This window comes from Xenopus laevis, chromosome 9_10S, assembly GCF_017654675.1.
Source record: "Xenopus laevis strain J_2021 chromosome 9_10S, Xenopus_laevis_v10.1, whole genome shotgun sequence".
Classification (NCBI taxonomy): Eukaryota; Metazoa; Chordata; class Amphibia; order Anura; family Pipidae; genus Xenopus; species Xenopus laevis.
The window spans coordinates 49,571,194-49,587,997 of record NC_054388.1 but is presented as its reverse complement, the minus strand read 5'-3'; the positions used below and the strand labels follow the sequence as shown (position 1 = coordinate 49,587,997).

General features: G+C 43.1%; 1 protein-coding gene across 3 annotated transcripts in view; it reads left to right on the top strand.

The window, feature by feature from the left end:
* Positions 1-11,353, top strand: part of ptpn4.S (protein tyrosine phosphatase, non-receptor type 4 (megakaryocyte) S homeolog) — a 47,960-nt gene extending 36,607 nt beyond the window's left edge. For 2 of the 3 annotated variants that reach the window (XM_018237411.2, XM_041577731.1), the window contains 11 exons: positions 176-259; positions 2,214-2,270; positions 3,490-3,646; positions 4,980-5,146; positions 5,552-5,642; positions 5,794-5,855; positions 6,758-6,904; positions 7,554-7,682; positions 8,601-8,749; positions 9,269-9,404; positions 9,658-11,353. In XM_018237411.2, the coding sequence (XP_018092900.1) occupies positions 176-259; positions 2,214-2,270; positions 3,490-3,646; positions 4,980-5,146; positions 5,552-5,642; positions 5,794-5,855; positions 6,758-6,904; positions 7,554-7,682; positions 8,601-8,749; positions 9,269-9,404; positions 9,658-9,744 (1,266 nt within the window). In that variant the 3' untranslated portion in view covers positions 9,745-11,353. 3 annotated transcript variants of the gene reach the window in all.
* Positions 11,354-16,804: the final 5,451 nt, after the last annotated feature.

The window sequence follows — 16,804 nt, the reverse complement described above, 5'->3', positions numbered from 1 at the left end:
TTTCGCTGAATAATCAATCCAATGGCACTGGCACACGTCTGATGCAAGAATTTTGCCCTCATCTTGACAATTCTAGATCTCATTGGACCTCCATATTTGTTGACCACAGATCTAGCTGTTTGCATTTGCTGTGGGGCAGGCAGTGCCACTTACTATTCTTTCCCATCTCTTGCAGCCAAATGGGCTTGTGCCTCACGACAATCTGGTGCTGATTAAGATGCGACCAGATGAAAATGGCCGATTTGGCTTTAATGTGAAGGTGAGTGCTACCAGTTAAACCTCACTGCTCTTAGTTAACCCCACCATTTTCTTACTGGTATTAGTTCCACCACTTCCAGGAAACGGATCCTATACCTGTACTTCCTTATGTTCCCTTTCAGCCAACCCCCTCCAATTTACAGTCATATGAAAAAGTTTGGGAACCCCTATTAATTCTTTGGAATTTTTTTTTTTTATAATTTTTTATCATTGGCTGAGCTTTGAGTAGCAGCTTCCTTTTAATATAAAACAGGCCTTATGGAAACAGTAGTATTTCAGCAGTGACATAAAGTTTATTGGATTAACAAAATATATGCAATATGCATCATAACAAAATTATACAGGTGCATATATTTGGGCACCCCAACAGAGACATTACATCAATACTTAGTTGAGCCTCCTTTTGCAAATGTAACAGCCTCTAGATGCCTCCTATAGCCTTTGATGAGTGTCTGGATTCTGGATGGCGGTATTTTTGACCATCAGTCCATACAACATCTCTCCAGTTCAGTTAAATTTGATGGCTGCCGAGCATGGACAGCCTGCTTCAAATCATCCCATAGCTTTCCATGATATTCAAGTCGGGGGACTGTGACGGCCATTCCAGAATATTCTACTTCTCCCTCTGCATAAATGCCTTTGTAGATTTTGAAGTGTGTTTATGGTCATTGTCTTGTTGGAATATCCAACCCCTGTGTAACGTCAACTTTTTGACTGATGCTTGAACATTATCCTGAAGAATTTGTTGATATTGGGTTGAATTTATCCGACCCTCGACTTTAACAAGGGCCACAGTCCCTGAACTAGTCACACAGCCCCACAGCATGATGGAAACTGCACCAAAATTTGATAGTAGGTAGCAGATGTTTTTGTTGGAATGTGGTGTTCTTCTTCCCTCATGCAAAGCGCTTTTTGTTATGACCAAATAACTCAATTTTTGTCTCATCAGTCCAAAGCACTTTGTTCCAAAATGACTGTGGCTTGTCTAAATGAGCTTTTGCATACAACAAATGACTCTGTTTGTGGCGTAAGTGCAGAAAGGGCTTCTTTCTCATCACCCTGCCATACAGACGTTCTTTGTGCAAATTGCACTGAATTGTAGAACGATGTACAGATACACCATCTGCAGCAAGATGTTCTTGCAGGTCTTTGGAGGAGACCTTTGGGTTGTCTGTAACCATTCTCATAATCCTCCGCATATGCCACTTCTGTATTTTTCTTGGCCTGCCAGACCTGGGTTTTACAGCAACTGTGCCTGTGGCCTTCCATTTCCTGATTACATTCCTTACAGTTGAACCTGACAGTTTAAACCTCTGAGATAGCTTTTTGTAGCCTTCCCCTAAACCATGATACTGACCAATCTTTGTTTTCAGATCTTTTGAGAGTTGCTTTGAGGATCCCATGCTGTCACTCTTCAGAGGAGAGTCAAATAGAAGCACAACTTGCAATTGTCCGCCTTAAATACATTTTCTCATGATTGGACACACCTGCCTATGAAGTTCAAGGCTTAATAAGCTAATTCAACCAATTTGGTGTTGCCAGTAATCAGTATTGTATTGCAGTTACATGCATTCAAATTAGCAAAGGTTACCCAAATTTTTGCACAGACAGTTTTTCACATTTGATTTAATCTCATACAACTGAATACTGCTTCACTAATAATCTTTGTTCAGAAAACACCCCAGCACTCAGATGTTCCTGGGAAATGAAAGACATACCACTGTTATATTTTTTGTTGAAAGTGGAGTGGAGTGAGAGGGGTTCCCAAACTTTTTCATATGACTGTATTTACTCTTTTAGTCCCACCACACCATATCTACTACTCTATTTGTTGCTCTATATAGTGTTTGCTTCCTCCCTCCAGTTTTACATTCTGGCTTTAAGTTGCAGTGACGGCTTGTCAGGGTTTGTCTCATAATTCTTTAATAATTTATTAAACCTTTATGCCCCCAAAGGGTGGTTTAGACCAGAAGATGCCAGTGATTGTGTCCAGGGTGGCACCAGGAACTCCGGTGAGTAGTCGCATAAAAGCACAACTTTCATAAGAAAGCAGCACATGATACTGGGAGTTGTTTAGAATAAGACTATTTGGCTGGATATAAACACATAAATGGGGGCTGCATGTAGCGGGGAATGTAGGACCCTCTACAAATACCATATTCCAGTTTTAGAGTGTAGCCCCCCCCCCCCGGCTGTATCCTGGCTGCAGTTACTGCCTGTGTTGGAAGCACTTGCTTTACTTTTCATTCTTCCTTTCTTGATTGTCTGTATTACTTCCCCTTCTCATCAAGCCCCTTTAAAAAAATTTCCAAGTAGCCATTTGGCGGTCAAGGGGATCTTAGCAACCAAATTTATTTTATTCCAACGTGGAGAGATACTAACAAACTGCCAATGTCCTATCCAACTGACCACACTGTGCCCTTTCATGTGGTGACCCCATATGAGTAGACAGCATAGCATCTCCTTTTAATGAACAAAACAGTATAAATTCCCTGAGCATGACAACCGTATTACTGCAGTGTTTAACAACTTGTTACATCCAGTGTATCCAAACACCTATATATACTCGTTATAATGAATTCTCAGGCCAATTAAAAGGGCTGTACAACTTTAAATGAACTTTTAGTATGATGCAGACATCGGTATTCTAAAACAATTTGCAATTGGTCTTCATATTTTATCTTGTGTGTTTTTTTTCAGTTAACTTTATGTTCAGCAGCTCTCCAGTTTGGTATTTCAGCAGCTATCTGGTTGCTAGGGTTTTGTTTATCCTAGCAAGCAGCCAGTGGTTTGCATATAATATGAGTAAGTGAGAGACTGAATGGGAAGTTAATAAATAAAAATTAAGAATGACTATAACATTGTAGCCTCATAGAGCAATATTTTTTGGGCTGCCAGTGTCAGCAACCCCCATTTAAAAACTGGAAAGAGATTGAAGACGAAAGCAAATGATTCAGAAACTGTAAAAAATAAACAATGCAGAGTTGCTAGAAATAGGACGTTCTAGAACATTCCAAAAGTTATCTTAAAGGTCAACCATCCCTTTAATATGTAAAACAAGAGAGTTTCCATGTCTGAGTAATGCTGCATGTAAATGTGATCACTACATGCTACTTTTATATGATTGTCTTTCTTTTTAACTGGGTGCTGAACCCTACACACTGCCCATTATCCTTGTATCTCAGTGTTTCTTTTATATTCATTTCTGTAACTTCTCTCTCCTTGTCACAGGCTGATCTCTGTGTCCCACGTCTCAATGAGGGGGATCAGGTTGTACTGATCAATGGTAGAGACATCTCTGAGCACACTCACGACCAAGTGGTGATGTTCATTAAGGCGAGCTGCGAGATGCACTCCCAGGAGCTTGTACTGCTTGTGCGCCCCAATGGTGAGAAGCCTTTATTTAATGGCGCACACTGAATTTCTCTTATAGCAATATCTGCACAATTTGTGCTTAGTACAGGGGAATACCTTCAGTGGCATAGTTTGTGCTATCTTTATGTACAGACTATGAACTAACTTAGGGGACTGTTCTAGTGAATTGTGCTTAGTACAGGGGAATATCCTTGCTATTGTGCTTTTAGTTGATCTATTTGTATGCAATTAAAAAACCCTAAAAAAGTTCTCCTATACAAGATGCCATTTATGGCCAGGTATATGCTAGCCACTTAAAGGTCAAGGAATGGTTTATATAGAGTTAATCTTCATTCACAGGCATACCTCCAGCGGTATCATGTGTCCATTTAAGTCTAAATGTCTAGCTCAAGCCCTTTTCCAGATCATAAGGTAATAATATAAGTAATAAGTTGAATTAGGAGGGTAGATTATCAAGGTTAGAGTTGTTCTCTCTGGAGAAAAGACGGTTACAATGGGGCATGATTACACTTCATAACTACATCAGAGGGCATTATAAACGGCTAGCGGTAGATTATTCTTCCAAAAAAGAGGATCACCGCACCAGAGGCCACCCCTTTAGACTAGAAGAAAGAACTTTTCTTCACAGTATAAGTGGTTCTTCACAATGAGGACAGTGAGGTTGTGGAATGCACTGCCGGGTGATATTGTGATGGCTGATTCTGTTAATGCTTTTAAGAGGGGTTTGGATGATTTCTTGGACAAGCATAATATTGAAGGCTATCATCATGCTAAAATCTATAGTTTTTATAGATATTGGTACAGTATATGTAGTTTCAATGGGTGTGTGTAAGTATGTATGTTGGGTGGTGTAATTTTGGTGCATGCACACATCATTCTGAGTGGCCATGTTGATGACGCCACACTCTGGAACATGGCCGCCCCAACCGAAGATGAATGGGAAAATTATCAGAGTACGCTGGACGACTACTGTGCACACTCTCGCAAACAGAACTTAGTGATCAGTTACACCAAGGGAGGTGCTATAACATAATAAAGATGTGGGATAAAGCCTTTTCTTGTCCTTTAAAATGGGGCATATCCCAGTGTTGCAGATTTATTTGCTCACTGTTAGCACGGTGTAAAGGATTTATATAAAATATTTGGGGGGAGGGGGATTGGTCTGCTATGACTAAGCAGCCTGGGGATAAAGTAGGGTAATGCAAGTCTGTGGCTCTGTAGGAGAGATGAAGCAAGTGGGTATTTAAATTTCAATGAGATGCAAATACCAAGGGAAGAATAAAGCAGAAGGTACTGTGGCCTTTAATGCTAGGTAGTTGATCATTAACACTGTGTTGCCCCCTCAGCTGTTTACGATATAGTGGAGGAGAGGCTGGAGAGTGAACCGGACTTTCAGTACATCCCAGAGAAGACTGCCATGGATGGGATTCATTCAGATGATGATGCTCTGAGGGAATCCATGATCCAACTGGCGGAAGGACTTTACAATGGGACGGTGCTGGCTCAGTTTGATGTAAGTTCTGGTGCCGAATGATTGTTATGGAACAAAATACTTGCATAGGCATTTAGCTATAGTAAGAATCTACTAGGTATGGGATCAGTTATCCGGAAACCCGTTATCCATAAAGTTCCAAATTATGGAATGAACATCTCCCATAGACTCCATTATAATCAAATAATCCACATTTTTAAAAAGGATTCCCTTTTTCTCTATAATAATAAAACAGTAGCTTGTACTTGATCCAAACTAAGATATAAGGTATAAGGAGTTACGGTATGGAGATCTAAATTACGGAAAGATCTGTTATCCGGAACACCCCAGGTCCCGAGCATTCTGGATAACAGGTCCCATACCTGTAGTAGGTTGGTAGGTTTTTGTGGTACATGGTGTTTATTCCTTTGTCTCTTTCTCATTTAGCAACTGTACCGCAAGAAGCCCGGAATGACCATGTCTTGTGCCAAATTACCTCAAAATATTTCCAAAAACCGATACCGAGACATTTCGCCTTGTAAGTTCTGCTCTGCTTCTTAGGCTGAAGGGGAAATCCCGTGCCCTGCCACACACTTACCTGCCACTTGCACTTTTTTTTCTTTGATGTTAATGTTGCTTGTTTGGTACCATTAACACTAATGAGCTCCATTTTATTTTTTGCCTTTTAGATGATGCCACTCGGGTGATTTTAGCAGATGGCGAAGATTACATCAATGCCAACTATATCAATGTGAGTGTAGAGCTGTGGGTCTGGGCACTAGCCAAAATGACTTTTAGTATAAAGTTGTCATGTTACCTTATGCAGCATCATTCCCTGTTTCAGTGGTTGATCTGACAATGTACAGGATGAGGCAGTAGATATTAGGATTGGACATTGTTGGTTGTAAGCCGTCGGTGTATGTGAAGTCCACTTCACCCCTATCCACCGTGTCAACGCCTCACTGGGAGAAATTGGCCACTACATAATGTGATTCTCTGCTTTCTCATAAATATTCCCAGACTTGCTTTGTTCTCAGGGATGCGTGTCAGGGGCTGATCCACTGCCACTTCTTAAAGAGAAACTACAGTGCATCATGGATCCAGAGTTTCGCAAAATAAAGTGCCTCCAGCTGCACCTGGGAAAGGAGAATGATTTAGTCACAGTCTCCCTCCCTTTTCAGTAAGGGGTAATTTGCTTATTCTGCCCATTTATACTTAGGCTGGGAGGCAAGCCCAGACTGGCAATCTGTGGGTTCTGGCAAATGCCAGAAGGACTGCAATAAGGTGCCATAGAAAGTCACTATTTAGTGGGCTGGTCAGGAGCTGATTGGGCCTCTCTGTGCTTGTAATGCCTGGTAATATTTTGACACCCAGTCCAGACCTGGGAGGGAAGTCAAACTTTTTTTTTTTTCTTCCCTTTTCCAGATGCCAAAGAATGGAATTTAGTCCATTCTTTGTGTTATTAATTCTGATAGAAACCATCTCCAGCTGGAGAATACATTGCACCATTACTCCTTTTAACTGGCTTTACTTCACATAAGGGATGTATTGTTTCTCTTATTTACATGGGTCAGATTATTGGTCAATTTGTCATTGTGTTTCCTTTATATTGGTGATTTTTTTCTTTATGGTTCTTGCATGTAATGGCTGCAGATGGAGATCTCTTCTTCCAGCATCATCAACCGTTACATTGCGTGCCAAGGGCCTCTGCCCAGCACCTGCCCTGACTTCTGGCAAATGACCTGGGAACAAGGCTCCTCTATGGTTGTAATGCTCACTACCCAGGTGGAACGGGGAAGGGTACGTTTCTTTAGTCTTTGGATATACAATAATCGGACCTGTTATCCAGAATGCTCAGAATCTGAGGTTTTCCAGATAAGGAGTCCTGTAAATTGGATCACCATACTTTGCTAAACAAAATCATTCAAACATTAAATAAGCCCAATAGTATTATTTTGCCTCTAATTGGGATTTAATCATAATTAATCCTTATTGGAAGCAAAACCATCCTGTTGGGTGTATTTCATGTTTAAATTATTTTAGTAAACTTAATGTATGGAGATCCAAATTATGGAAAGATCCCTTATCCTGAAAACCCCAGATCCAGAGCATTCTGAATAACAGGTCCCATACCTGTACTTGATTAAAATGAAGTCTATGGGACATGGCCTTCCTGTAATTTGCAACTTTTTGGATAATGGGTTTTTGGATAACCGATACTTTACACGCCCTCCTGATCTGTAACCCTGCACCTCAGCAATGCATACAGATTAGGAATGTTATGGACTCAGAATAAGCTATAGCCTCATACTATACATTCTAAGGGAAACTATAAAGCACCCCTTATTCATATGCATAAATACAAATTTACAGAGGAGATATGTTCTAGCCAGTCACAGTAAGAAAGCAAATGGAAGAGAAACCTTTCTAATAAATCTTGTTCCTCTAGGTAAAGTGCCACCAGTACTGGCCAGAGACCACAGGAAGTTCTGAATTTGGAAAGTTCCAGATATCTTGCCATTCTGAGGAAGGAAATCCTGCTTATGTTTTTCGGGAGATGACACTCACTAACGTGGAGGTAAAACGTTGTATTAATATTTTGGATTAAACATGGACTGATTTTGTAACAAGATGTCTGTATTTATTTGTTCTTTTGTGACAAACCAATGTGGTTTGTGTGTTAATGTGTTGGTTTGCATTCCTCCCCATTACAAAACTGGGTAAGTAAATCCAACCTATCCCAAGTACTCACCCAGGTACAGATCTATGCAGATCTGGAATGGGAGTCCAATAACATTGGACATTCCAATAATAGAGATGCCAAATCAGCTCCCCACCAGCCCACTAAATACTGACTTTCTATGGAATCTTATGGCAGCCCCTCTGACATTTGCCGGGCCTGGATCTATGATTCTCTGTTTTTCCTGCCCCTGGGCTGCTCTCTTCCCTATAGCCAAACAGGACCCCCACCCCCTGGAAATGTGAATACAGAATTCAAGTACAGGATTTTGATTCTCTGTACTGCTCATCGGCTGCTCTCAGTCCAAAAGTTGGGCAGCACAGTTGAAAGAATCAGAATTCAGTACTAGGTGAGTTTGAGGAGGTTTAGTATTTAAAGGGGACCCGTCACCCAAAAAAAATATTCAAAATCCTACTTTATCACATTAGTGAAGCATAATTAACTTTAATTACACTATATAAATTATTTGGATCTTGTTTCCTTCAGTTTGGGAATTTATAATAATAGCAAGCAGGCAGCAGCCATTTTGTAGACACTGTTATTAAGGCAAGCCTTGCATCATCTCAGAATCTTCTTTGTGCACCAGAATGGGGGACCTGATGTCCATCCCATGCCCTGGCTACACAATTAAATGGTAAAGAGAACGGGGGAATGTGTGGAGAGCAGTGACATCTAGGAAGTGCTGAATGGAAAGTAATTGTCTGCCCTGCCTCTATGTATAGGCATACTTACATTTATTGTCTCTATTTACTGTAGAAAAACGAAAGCCGCCCCCTGACCCAAATCCAATACACGGCATGGCCCGACCACGGGGTTCCCGATGATTCAAGTGACTTCTTGGACTTCGTGTCCCTGGTGCGCCAGAGGAGAAGTCATCATGATGAGCCGGCGGTGGTGCACTGCAGGTACTGCCCACTGATTTATAGACTAAGTAGTTTGGGACTACATTTCCCAGCACTACCTGACGTTCTTTTCTAAAACACTGAATAAATGCAGTGTGTTTGCATGGAGAGAGGTGTAATAGTAGCACAAAAACCATAAAGAAAAATGAAGACCAACTGAGGAGGTTAGCCTTGCCCTGATTTATTTCCCCCAGTTTAATCCTATTATTGAGACCCTTAGTGCTGGATGAAAGTGTCGCCGCCAGCCGCAAGGTAAATGGCCATGGGCAAGTAGGTAGTAGTAGGTAGTAGGAATTTATGTAGCAGAAAATGAGTGCCCTCTGGTGACTAAACATGAAAATGTTAAATGCTGCCAGTAACGAGTTACATTATCAGTGCATATACTCATCATTCTTTCACAGTGCAGTAGGTATTGTGTGTTCTCTCCGTGTTTTGGTAAGGTACTTTCTGTCCTTACTGGGCTAGTGTTAATAGAAGTTAGCTTTTATTGCCAGATGTAACTCCTTGGCTCTTGCTTTGTAGTGCTGGCATTGGCCGGACTGGAGTGTTGATCACCATGGAGACCGCAATGTGCCTGATGGAGTGCAGTCAGGCCGTGTACCCCTTGGACATTGTAAGAACGATGAGAGATCAGAGAGCAATGATGATACAGACACCGGTAAGTGACTGTTATTGGCAGTGCAGGCAGCTAGGGGGCCTTGGGGTTGCTGGGCATATACCTCTTCTCACTGCCGTCGCAGAGACAAGACCTGGGGGCAGGCGGACTGCCATCTTTTATTGGGTGTGAGGCAATGGGTGTGGCTAGGGAATCTTACAAATATCTGGATGTTATTAAAGTACAATTGGCACCCTATTATGTTACCCTTTATTAATGACTGACTCAATCTCTCTCTCTCTCTGCCCCCTCCCAGAGTCAGTACAGATTTGTGTGTGAAGCAATCCTGAAGGTGTATAGAGAAGGCTTGGTACAACCTGCATTGGCACCATTTCCTAAATAGATGGGTACGTAGCCATCTGGATACAAGCAGCATAGCCTTGCGCCCCGAAAGGGATCAGAATGGCATCTCTCAGGGTCTCGGAGCACCGACCCGCTCGACAGCACACGACCAGGTTTGGATGATCCGGCCCGGGAGGACTTGGAGGATTTAGCACTGTTGCACTTTATGTTCAAATGAAGAGAATTAAAAAAAACAAAAAAAACTTGACATTTTTCACGCCTTGGTAACATTTTTGTTTTTGTAACTTTTTGCTCTTGTGCTTTCGCTTTGGAGAAAGAGAATGAATTTATTTATGTGACTGCTTTCACTGCACCGACACTCCCCCACTTATCCCCTGTCAGAAAGGGAGGATATACATTTCACATGGGATAATCGCCGGCTTTTCTATGTATTCAATCATTGTTAAGACTTGAAACCCCTACTCTGCTTTATCCTGGGGCAGCAGTGAAACATTTGTGTCTCTTGGCCTATATTTATTTCAAGTGATATCTGGGTAACAAGTTCTGCGGGCTGTTTACTTGTGAGCAATTTGGGGGTTCATTTTTTGGGGTTGTGTCTCAAACCTGCCTCCTTTTTGACGATTGCTTGTAGCCAGATGCAGATCTGAGACCTAGCCGGTAGAGTACATGCATTAATTATCGACATAGTCTTAATGATCTTCCATCTGGCTAATTAACATAGTAGGATCTTAAATGGAACCTCCATCTAGTCTAGCGCAATGATAGAGAATTTCATTACAGTAGCAGTACCTAGAACTTGCCCCACAGTAGTTAATCTAGTCAGTGTGGCTCTGTAGAGGATCCAGCGGAGACTTCAGTAATGATAGCAGAAGGTTTGGCTGTGTCCTTTGTCTATGTCTGAAAAAGTACTTAGTGTCTGACTAGTCCATACTCTCAGAAACCCACAGGGTTTGCCTCTTTGTTCCATTGCCTTGGGCCCAGAATCGGAATTGCATCCCTCAGGGCCCTGGAGCACCGACCCAGTTGGTGGCACACAACAAACTCTAGACTGCTGATCCAAGTGACTATGTTTTGCGTGCGTCAATCTTATTGTTAAGCATGGCCGTGTAAGGTGAGTTCTCCCCCCCCCCCCGGCCCAGCCCAGACACCTCTGTTACTGTTCTTGTGCTGTATGTGTTATTCTTGCAGTTGCGTCGTGAACAGAATTTCCACTTGGTAAAGAAACCAACAGTCTCCCACCAAGAGTCCAACTGCCTGCGTCTTGGGACGGACAAAACCCATCCTGGAACCCTCAGCAGAACTGAACGTTTCATTAGCCGGAACCGGTCCAACCACTGATGGGCACCAAATTAATTTCTTGATATGCAACTGATTTCCTACTCTTATCAGCAAACAAAACTCTAAATTTCTGATGTTTACAATTGGTCAAATATAGTGTACCAGCCTGGTGTTCCGTCCCGGTAAACATCCAGTTTTGCTCTGGGGTACAACACATACTAACACTGCCTTTCTCTCTTCTATGGTCCAGTAAACCAGGTACTTCACGGCTTGAAAATGTGAATTTTATCATGAAAAAAATAATGTTTTATATGCACAGCTACTAATAAGATGAGATGTGGATATATTTCTGATTAAAAAGAAAGTTTAAAGTGTGTGAATGAGTATTTGTGCATTCTGACTGCTCAGAGCATTCCCTCCCACTATTTCTTCTTTGTATATCTGATCCCTCCCATAAACATATAACTCATGACCCAGGTGTTCATACCCCAGGTCCGACGTTTAAAGAGGAAATGCAGTTACTATTTGGCAATTCCAAATGAGACGACAAAAGCACCTTAAAGGAGAATTTAACCCGTAATAAAAAAAAAAATGTGCCGAAAGTCAGTAAAATTTTCTGAAAAATTTTTCGAAAATTTACTCCAACTGTGCATGTGTCAATACAAGAAGATTACTGGAGGAGAAGAAGATGGCTGCCGTGAACGCTGAGACCAGAATCTGCACCGAGGGGTGAGTAAAAAAATGAGCGTCATTTGCCTGGTAGGCTAAGAGGGAGGGGGGGTCTACCCAGGGTAGGGGGGAGGGTTTTTTTAAACTACTGGTTCAATTCTCCTTTAAAAGAGAATGAAAGGTTAAAACTAAGTAAGCTTCATCAAAAAGGTCTATATAAATACACCAGTAAACCCTCAAAGTAACACTGATCTGTCAAAAGAAACATAATTTCTTCCCTCCTATTGTGAATACATGGACTTCTGTATAAGACTTCCTTCTTTCAGCTTAAACCTCCAGGGCAGGACTTGAGCATGCTCAGTTTGCTCCACTCCTTCCTCCCCTCCCTGCTCTAATCTGAGACCAGAGCTATGCGTGAGCATGGAAAGACAGGCAGGAAGTGATGTCACACCAAGCTAATATGGCAACTGATATCCTAAACAAACAGAGAGCATCTAGAGCTTAAAGCTGGCCATAGATGTACAGATTTTCAACAGATCCAATCCACATCGTGAGACCAAGATCTTCTGAGAACCATCGTACGAACGTTCGAACTGTCCATCAACTAAAACGACCAATTTACCAGGAAAACAAAGGGGAGCTGCCTGCTTGGCCCTGCAAACATCCATAGATTGTACTGGGACCGACAAAGATTTTTTAACCTGGCCGATCAATTTCCTGGCAGATGTCGGACGAAAAATCGTAAGATGTTCGATAGTTTGAATCCCACTAACCGCACGATAATTTGACGAATCGGTCGGGCTGCGCTGAAATCGGTCGTTTCGCAAAGAAGAATCGTCGCGTCTATGGGGGCCTTTACTCAGATATGCTAAAGCATTCTACAGAATAAATATAGTTATAGTTTGCACCATTGTTTCTAATCTATTGACAATAACCTCTGTAGTTTTCCTTCTTCTTTAAACACACTTGACATTGTGAGAACCCAACTTAGTATTGAGAGCACTCTAGAAACCCACCTTCAAGCCTTTAGCCTCCACCCCCTTCCAGCACCAGTCTGATTTCCAGGACCAGTCATAGTAGGCATCTGAGTCACAAGATAACTGGTTCTGCTGGAGGTAAATTACATATTGGGAGATTCATTCTCTGAGGAGTCACAGGCTGATTCTAAAGCTGGCCATTCGATGTTACAAATCCGGTTAGAAGATTTTGGTCGGCTAACGATAATTTCTCTGCATGTATGGTAGTTTTTGTTTATTTCGTACAATTGCTGTCAGGGGCAGAACATTGTCTAATCTGTCCTTTTACTACTTTATTTGATCTGAATGGTTAGTGGTAGGTCGGGATATTGCATCGCACAACCGTTCGTCTGATATTGAAGGTATTTGCACATCTTAACTTTGCCCACGGCACCTGTGAAGCTGGTCCCTCCTTACATGGGGCCTTTTGTTTGTTTGAATTGTACTCATTTAATAGATGGGCCCATGCAGGCCTAACCGGAACGGTCCCCACCACTCCATCAGTTTTGCCCCCATACACAAGGCAATTTCTATAAAACTGGACTGTCCAACAGTGACCTCAGAACAGTTTTTGTACAGGGTAGGTTCCCTTAGTGTGTGTGACCCAAACCTTTTATCTACCTATAACCTCAACTGAGGGGCCTAAATAAATACTGGACACGGGGGGTTTAAATCCAAAAAGCCAACACAATATTGCTCTGAAGACTTTATAGTGAATGTTTGTGAGTGTCCTGTGCAAACTCTGATCTCACGCTTGTGAATGAGCCTCAGTTGTGAGTTTGTTGTGAAGTTTATGGCAACTGGGGCAAATAAATCACACATTAACAGTAACACAATTAGCAGGGGGCAGGGCAAACAAAGGAACCTGCTTACTAAATCCCAGGGGGGACAATGGGCTACTGTCTGGCGCTTTGTATGGGAACAAGGGAGTTGCCAATGAAGAGGAGGGATGGGGTTAAAGTTTGTTTCCCCAAATATACAGTAATCCATCACTCTTCCCATCTGTGTTATACAGGTTCTGCTTTCTGTATGATTACACTTCTACTGTGTGATTTAAGGTGGGGGTTAGATATAGGTAAGAAAAAAAAAACATGTGCTCCTTCAGCATTAGGGTGCTTTATATACAGAGTGATACATTGCACATGTCCCTTGTTGTGCGTGCTGAGACACAGCAATTTCCTGAAACGCTCAGAAACTCCTGTATTCCCATGCCTATAGGTGCAGACTCCCCACAGATGGAGTCCAGAGTAGAACTGAAGCCAATATGAATGCTTCATGGAGTTTTAATTCCCCTTTAATCGGCAGTTTACCCCTTTGTTTGACAGGAGTTCATTCAATAGGGCTTGTACTGTAACTGCTTAACAACAGTCCCTGGGGGGATTGCGGCAGATGTAGTTTAACTGCAGCTTCATTCAGATACAACAGATCTCATTTATAAAGACAAAGGGGTATAGCAAGGAGGGGGTCCCACTGCACAGAGCTGAGTAGGCATGATTCAGGGTTCTTACAGTTGTCTTTTCTCAATGTTCCAAAATAGGAATGAAGGTGGCATTGCCCCTTTAAATCAGGGATGCTCACTTAGAGGCTCACCTCCCACTCCTGAGAAGCTGAGGGAAAGGCCCAGGCAAGGTGGGTCCTTCTAATACTTAGTGCTTCCAACCCCACCTTGCCATATTGAGATTGATACAGACTCCTGACTGTTAGCCCACGAGCCAAATTATTGTATCAGCTCCATTTGCCCCACTATCTTGGTGCTCACATGGGGCAATACAAATGTGCAAGAGCTGGGGCCCAGGGGTGTAACTACAGAGGAAGCAGACCCTGCGGCTGCAGGGGGGCCCAGGTGGTATAGGGGCCCCATGAGGCCCTAAGTCATATACAATTTCAATAAATAATTGTAAACAAGTCAACCTCTAGACATTTTGGGGGGCCTGAAAAACAATTTGCTGTGGTGCCCAGTAATATCTAGCTACACCACTGCTGGGGCCCCAGCTACACTAAAGGAGCGCAATAGGGGTGCCTGCCCTGCTGTGGCCTTTCACCTACTCCTCAATGACAACTCCCAGCACCCCCTATTAGCAATAGCTGATGGACTGCGAATTGAAGACAGATAGAATATCTATTAGATAAGATACTTGGTCCTATCTCACATATTGGTGAAACCCAATATTTACAGGCACAGTCACACTTGCCCCCAGGTCCAGACTGAGAATTAACATAGGCCCTGGCATTTCAGGTACACAGAGGCTGAATCAGCCCACACAGAGGCCCAAAAAGCCCCCACCAGCCAGAGCCGGGCCAAGCTGGGCAGGCGCCCTAGGCAGCCTGCCCGGCTGCTGCGTCGGCTGGTTGAATGCTTCTGCACATGCGCGAAAAAACGCTTCTGCACATGCGCAAAAAAACGCTTCTGCGCATGCGTGGAAAAGGATTCTGCGCATGCGGGAATTGACGCATGCGTACTCGCATGCATACACAGATGGGACAGTGGGCGGCCGGCAGAGAAGTGACCGGACTAGGGGTAGGAGTAAGTACTTGCCTTGCGCCCCTCCACCATCGCGCCCTAGGCACGTGCCTACTCTGCCTACCCCTAGTTCCGGCCCTGCTACCAGCCCACTAAATAGTGACTTTCTATGGCACCTTATAGCAGCCCCTCTGGCCCACAGATTGCCAGTCCGGGCCTGCTTGCCCCCACCAACTTCAACGTTGTCTAGATTGTCCATATGTCAGAGTCAGTGGCTTGAGAGCAAATGGAAGCCAAACCTGGGATGGGAGATTCTTGGTTGTCCCAGTCTCTGAGATACGGAGGGGGGGGCCTAAAGGGAACTGTAAGAGTATAGGCATATGTGACATTTTGTCGCCTGCTACAAATCACTACCGTGGGTGACTTAGAAGCCGTTGTTTCCTTTCCACTGGCTAGGCTAGTGGTACACAAGGAGATTAGTTGCCATGCGAAAAACTTCCTCTTCTGCGACTAGTCTCCTGAACAAGCTTTGCTACTGGCGATAATGTAAAACGTTGGTGGGAAAAGACATTTTGAGATGTTTTTCAAAGTTGCCAGAAGTTGAGGAAACTTTAGGTGATTTAAAAAAATGAAAAAAAAAACCCCAAAACACTTGTGTGCCATAGCCACTAACATTCAAATTGCCGCTGAGGATTGAAACGTGGTTCTTTGCCTTTCCCGAAGTTTCCTTGCAGGGAGACTTTGGCCAACTTTGCATTGTGTATGTTTCACCACTGGCGATTTTAATGTTAGCTTGCGGGAAGGAAACAAGGAACATTTGGTCCCCTGAGGTAGCAAAGATATCGAGAGGCAACTTTGGGAAAACAAAACTACCAGAGAATCATTTTATTGCCAGTGGAAAAAGCATTTGGAGGAGATTAGTTGCCCACAGAAGAGTGGCCTTCTCGCAGGCGATTAATCTCCTCATGTGACATTGCTCTAAAGCTGCCCATATACGGGCTGATAAAAGCTGCCAACAGACTGAGTCGGGAGCTTATTGGCCCATGTGTAGGGCCCTCCGACGGGCTTTCCCAATCGTTATGTGGCCGAAAGTTGGGCAGATGTCGAAAGGGCAGGGTTAAAAATCCTGTCGGGTCTCAGCCCATCTGTTCATTGATGCGATCCAGCGATCCGACCGCCCGTATTGGCTACATTATGATGATTGGCCCTAGGGCCTATGATCGGATCAGCCCCATATCACCCACCTCAATGTGGGCATATAGGGGAGAGATCCGCTCTTAAGGTTGCCACCTTTTCTGGAAAAAAAATACCACCCTTCCTATATATTTATCTTTTTTCCCTATTAATAACATGGGGATCAACCATCATTTTTACCGGTTAGGTGGCAACCCTATCCGCTTGATTGGCGAAATTGAGCGGATCTCTTCGTGTATGGCCACCTTTAGGGTGATGGCTAGATAGGGTTGCCACCTGCTCGGTAGAAATGATGGTTGATCCAAATGTTATTAATAGGGAGAAAAGATAAATATATAGGAAGGCCGGTATTTTTTTTCCAGAAAAGGTGGTAACCCTATGACTAGAGCTGCTCCTTCCACAAGACAAAGGGAGAACCTTGCCTCAGATGGCAGTGAGTGAGCGGCCAGTTACCAGGGGCAAAAAGCTGCCTCTAATTCCCA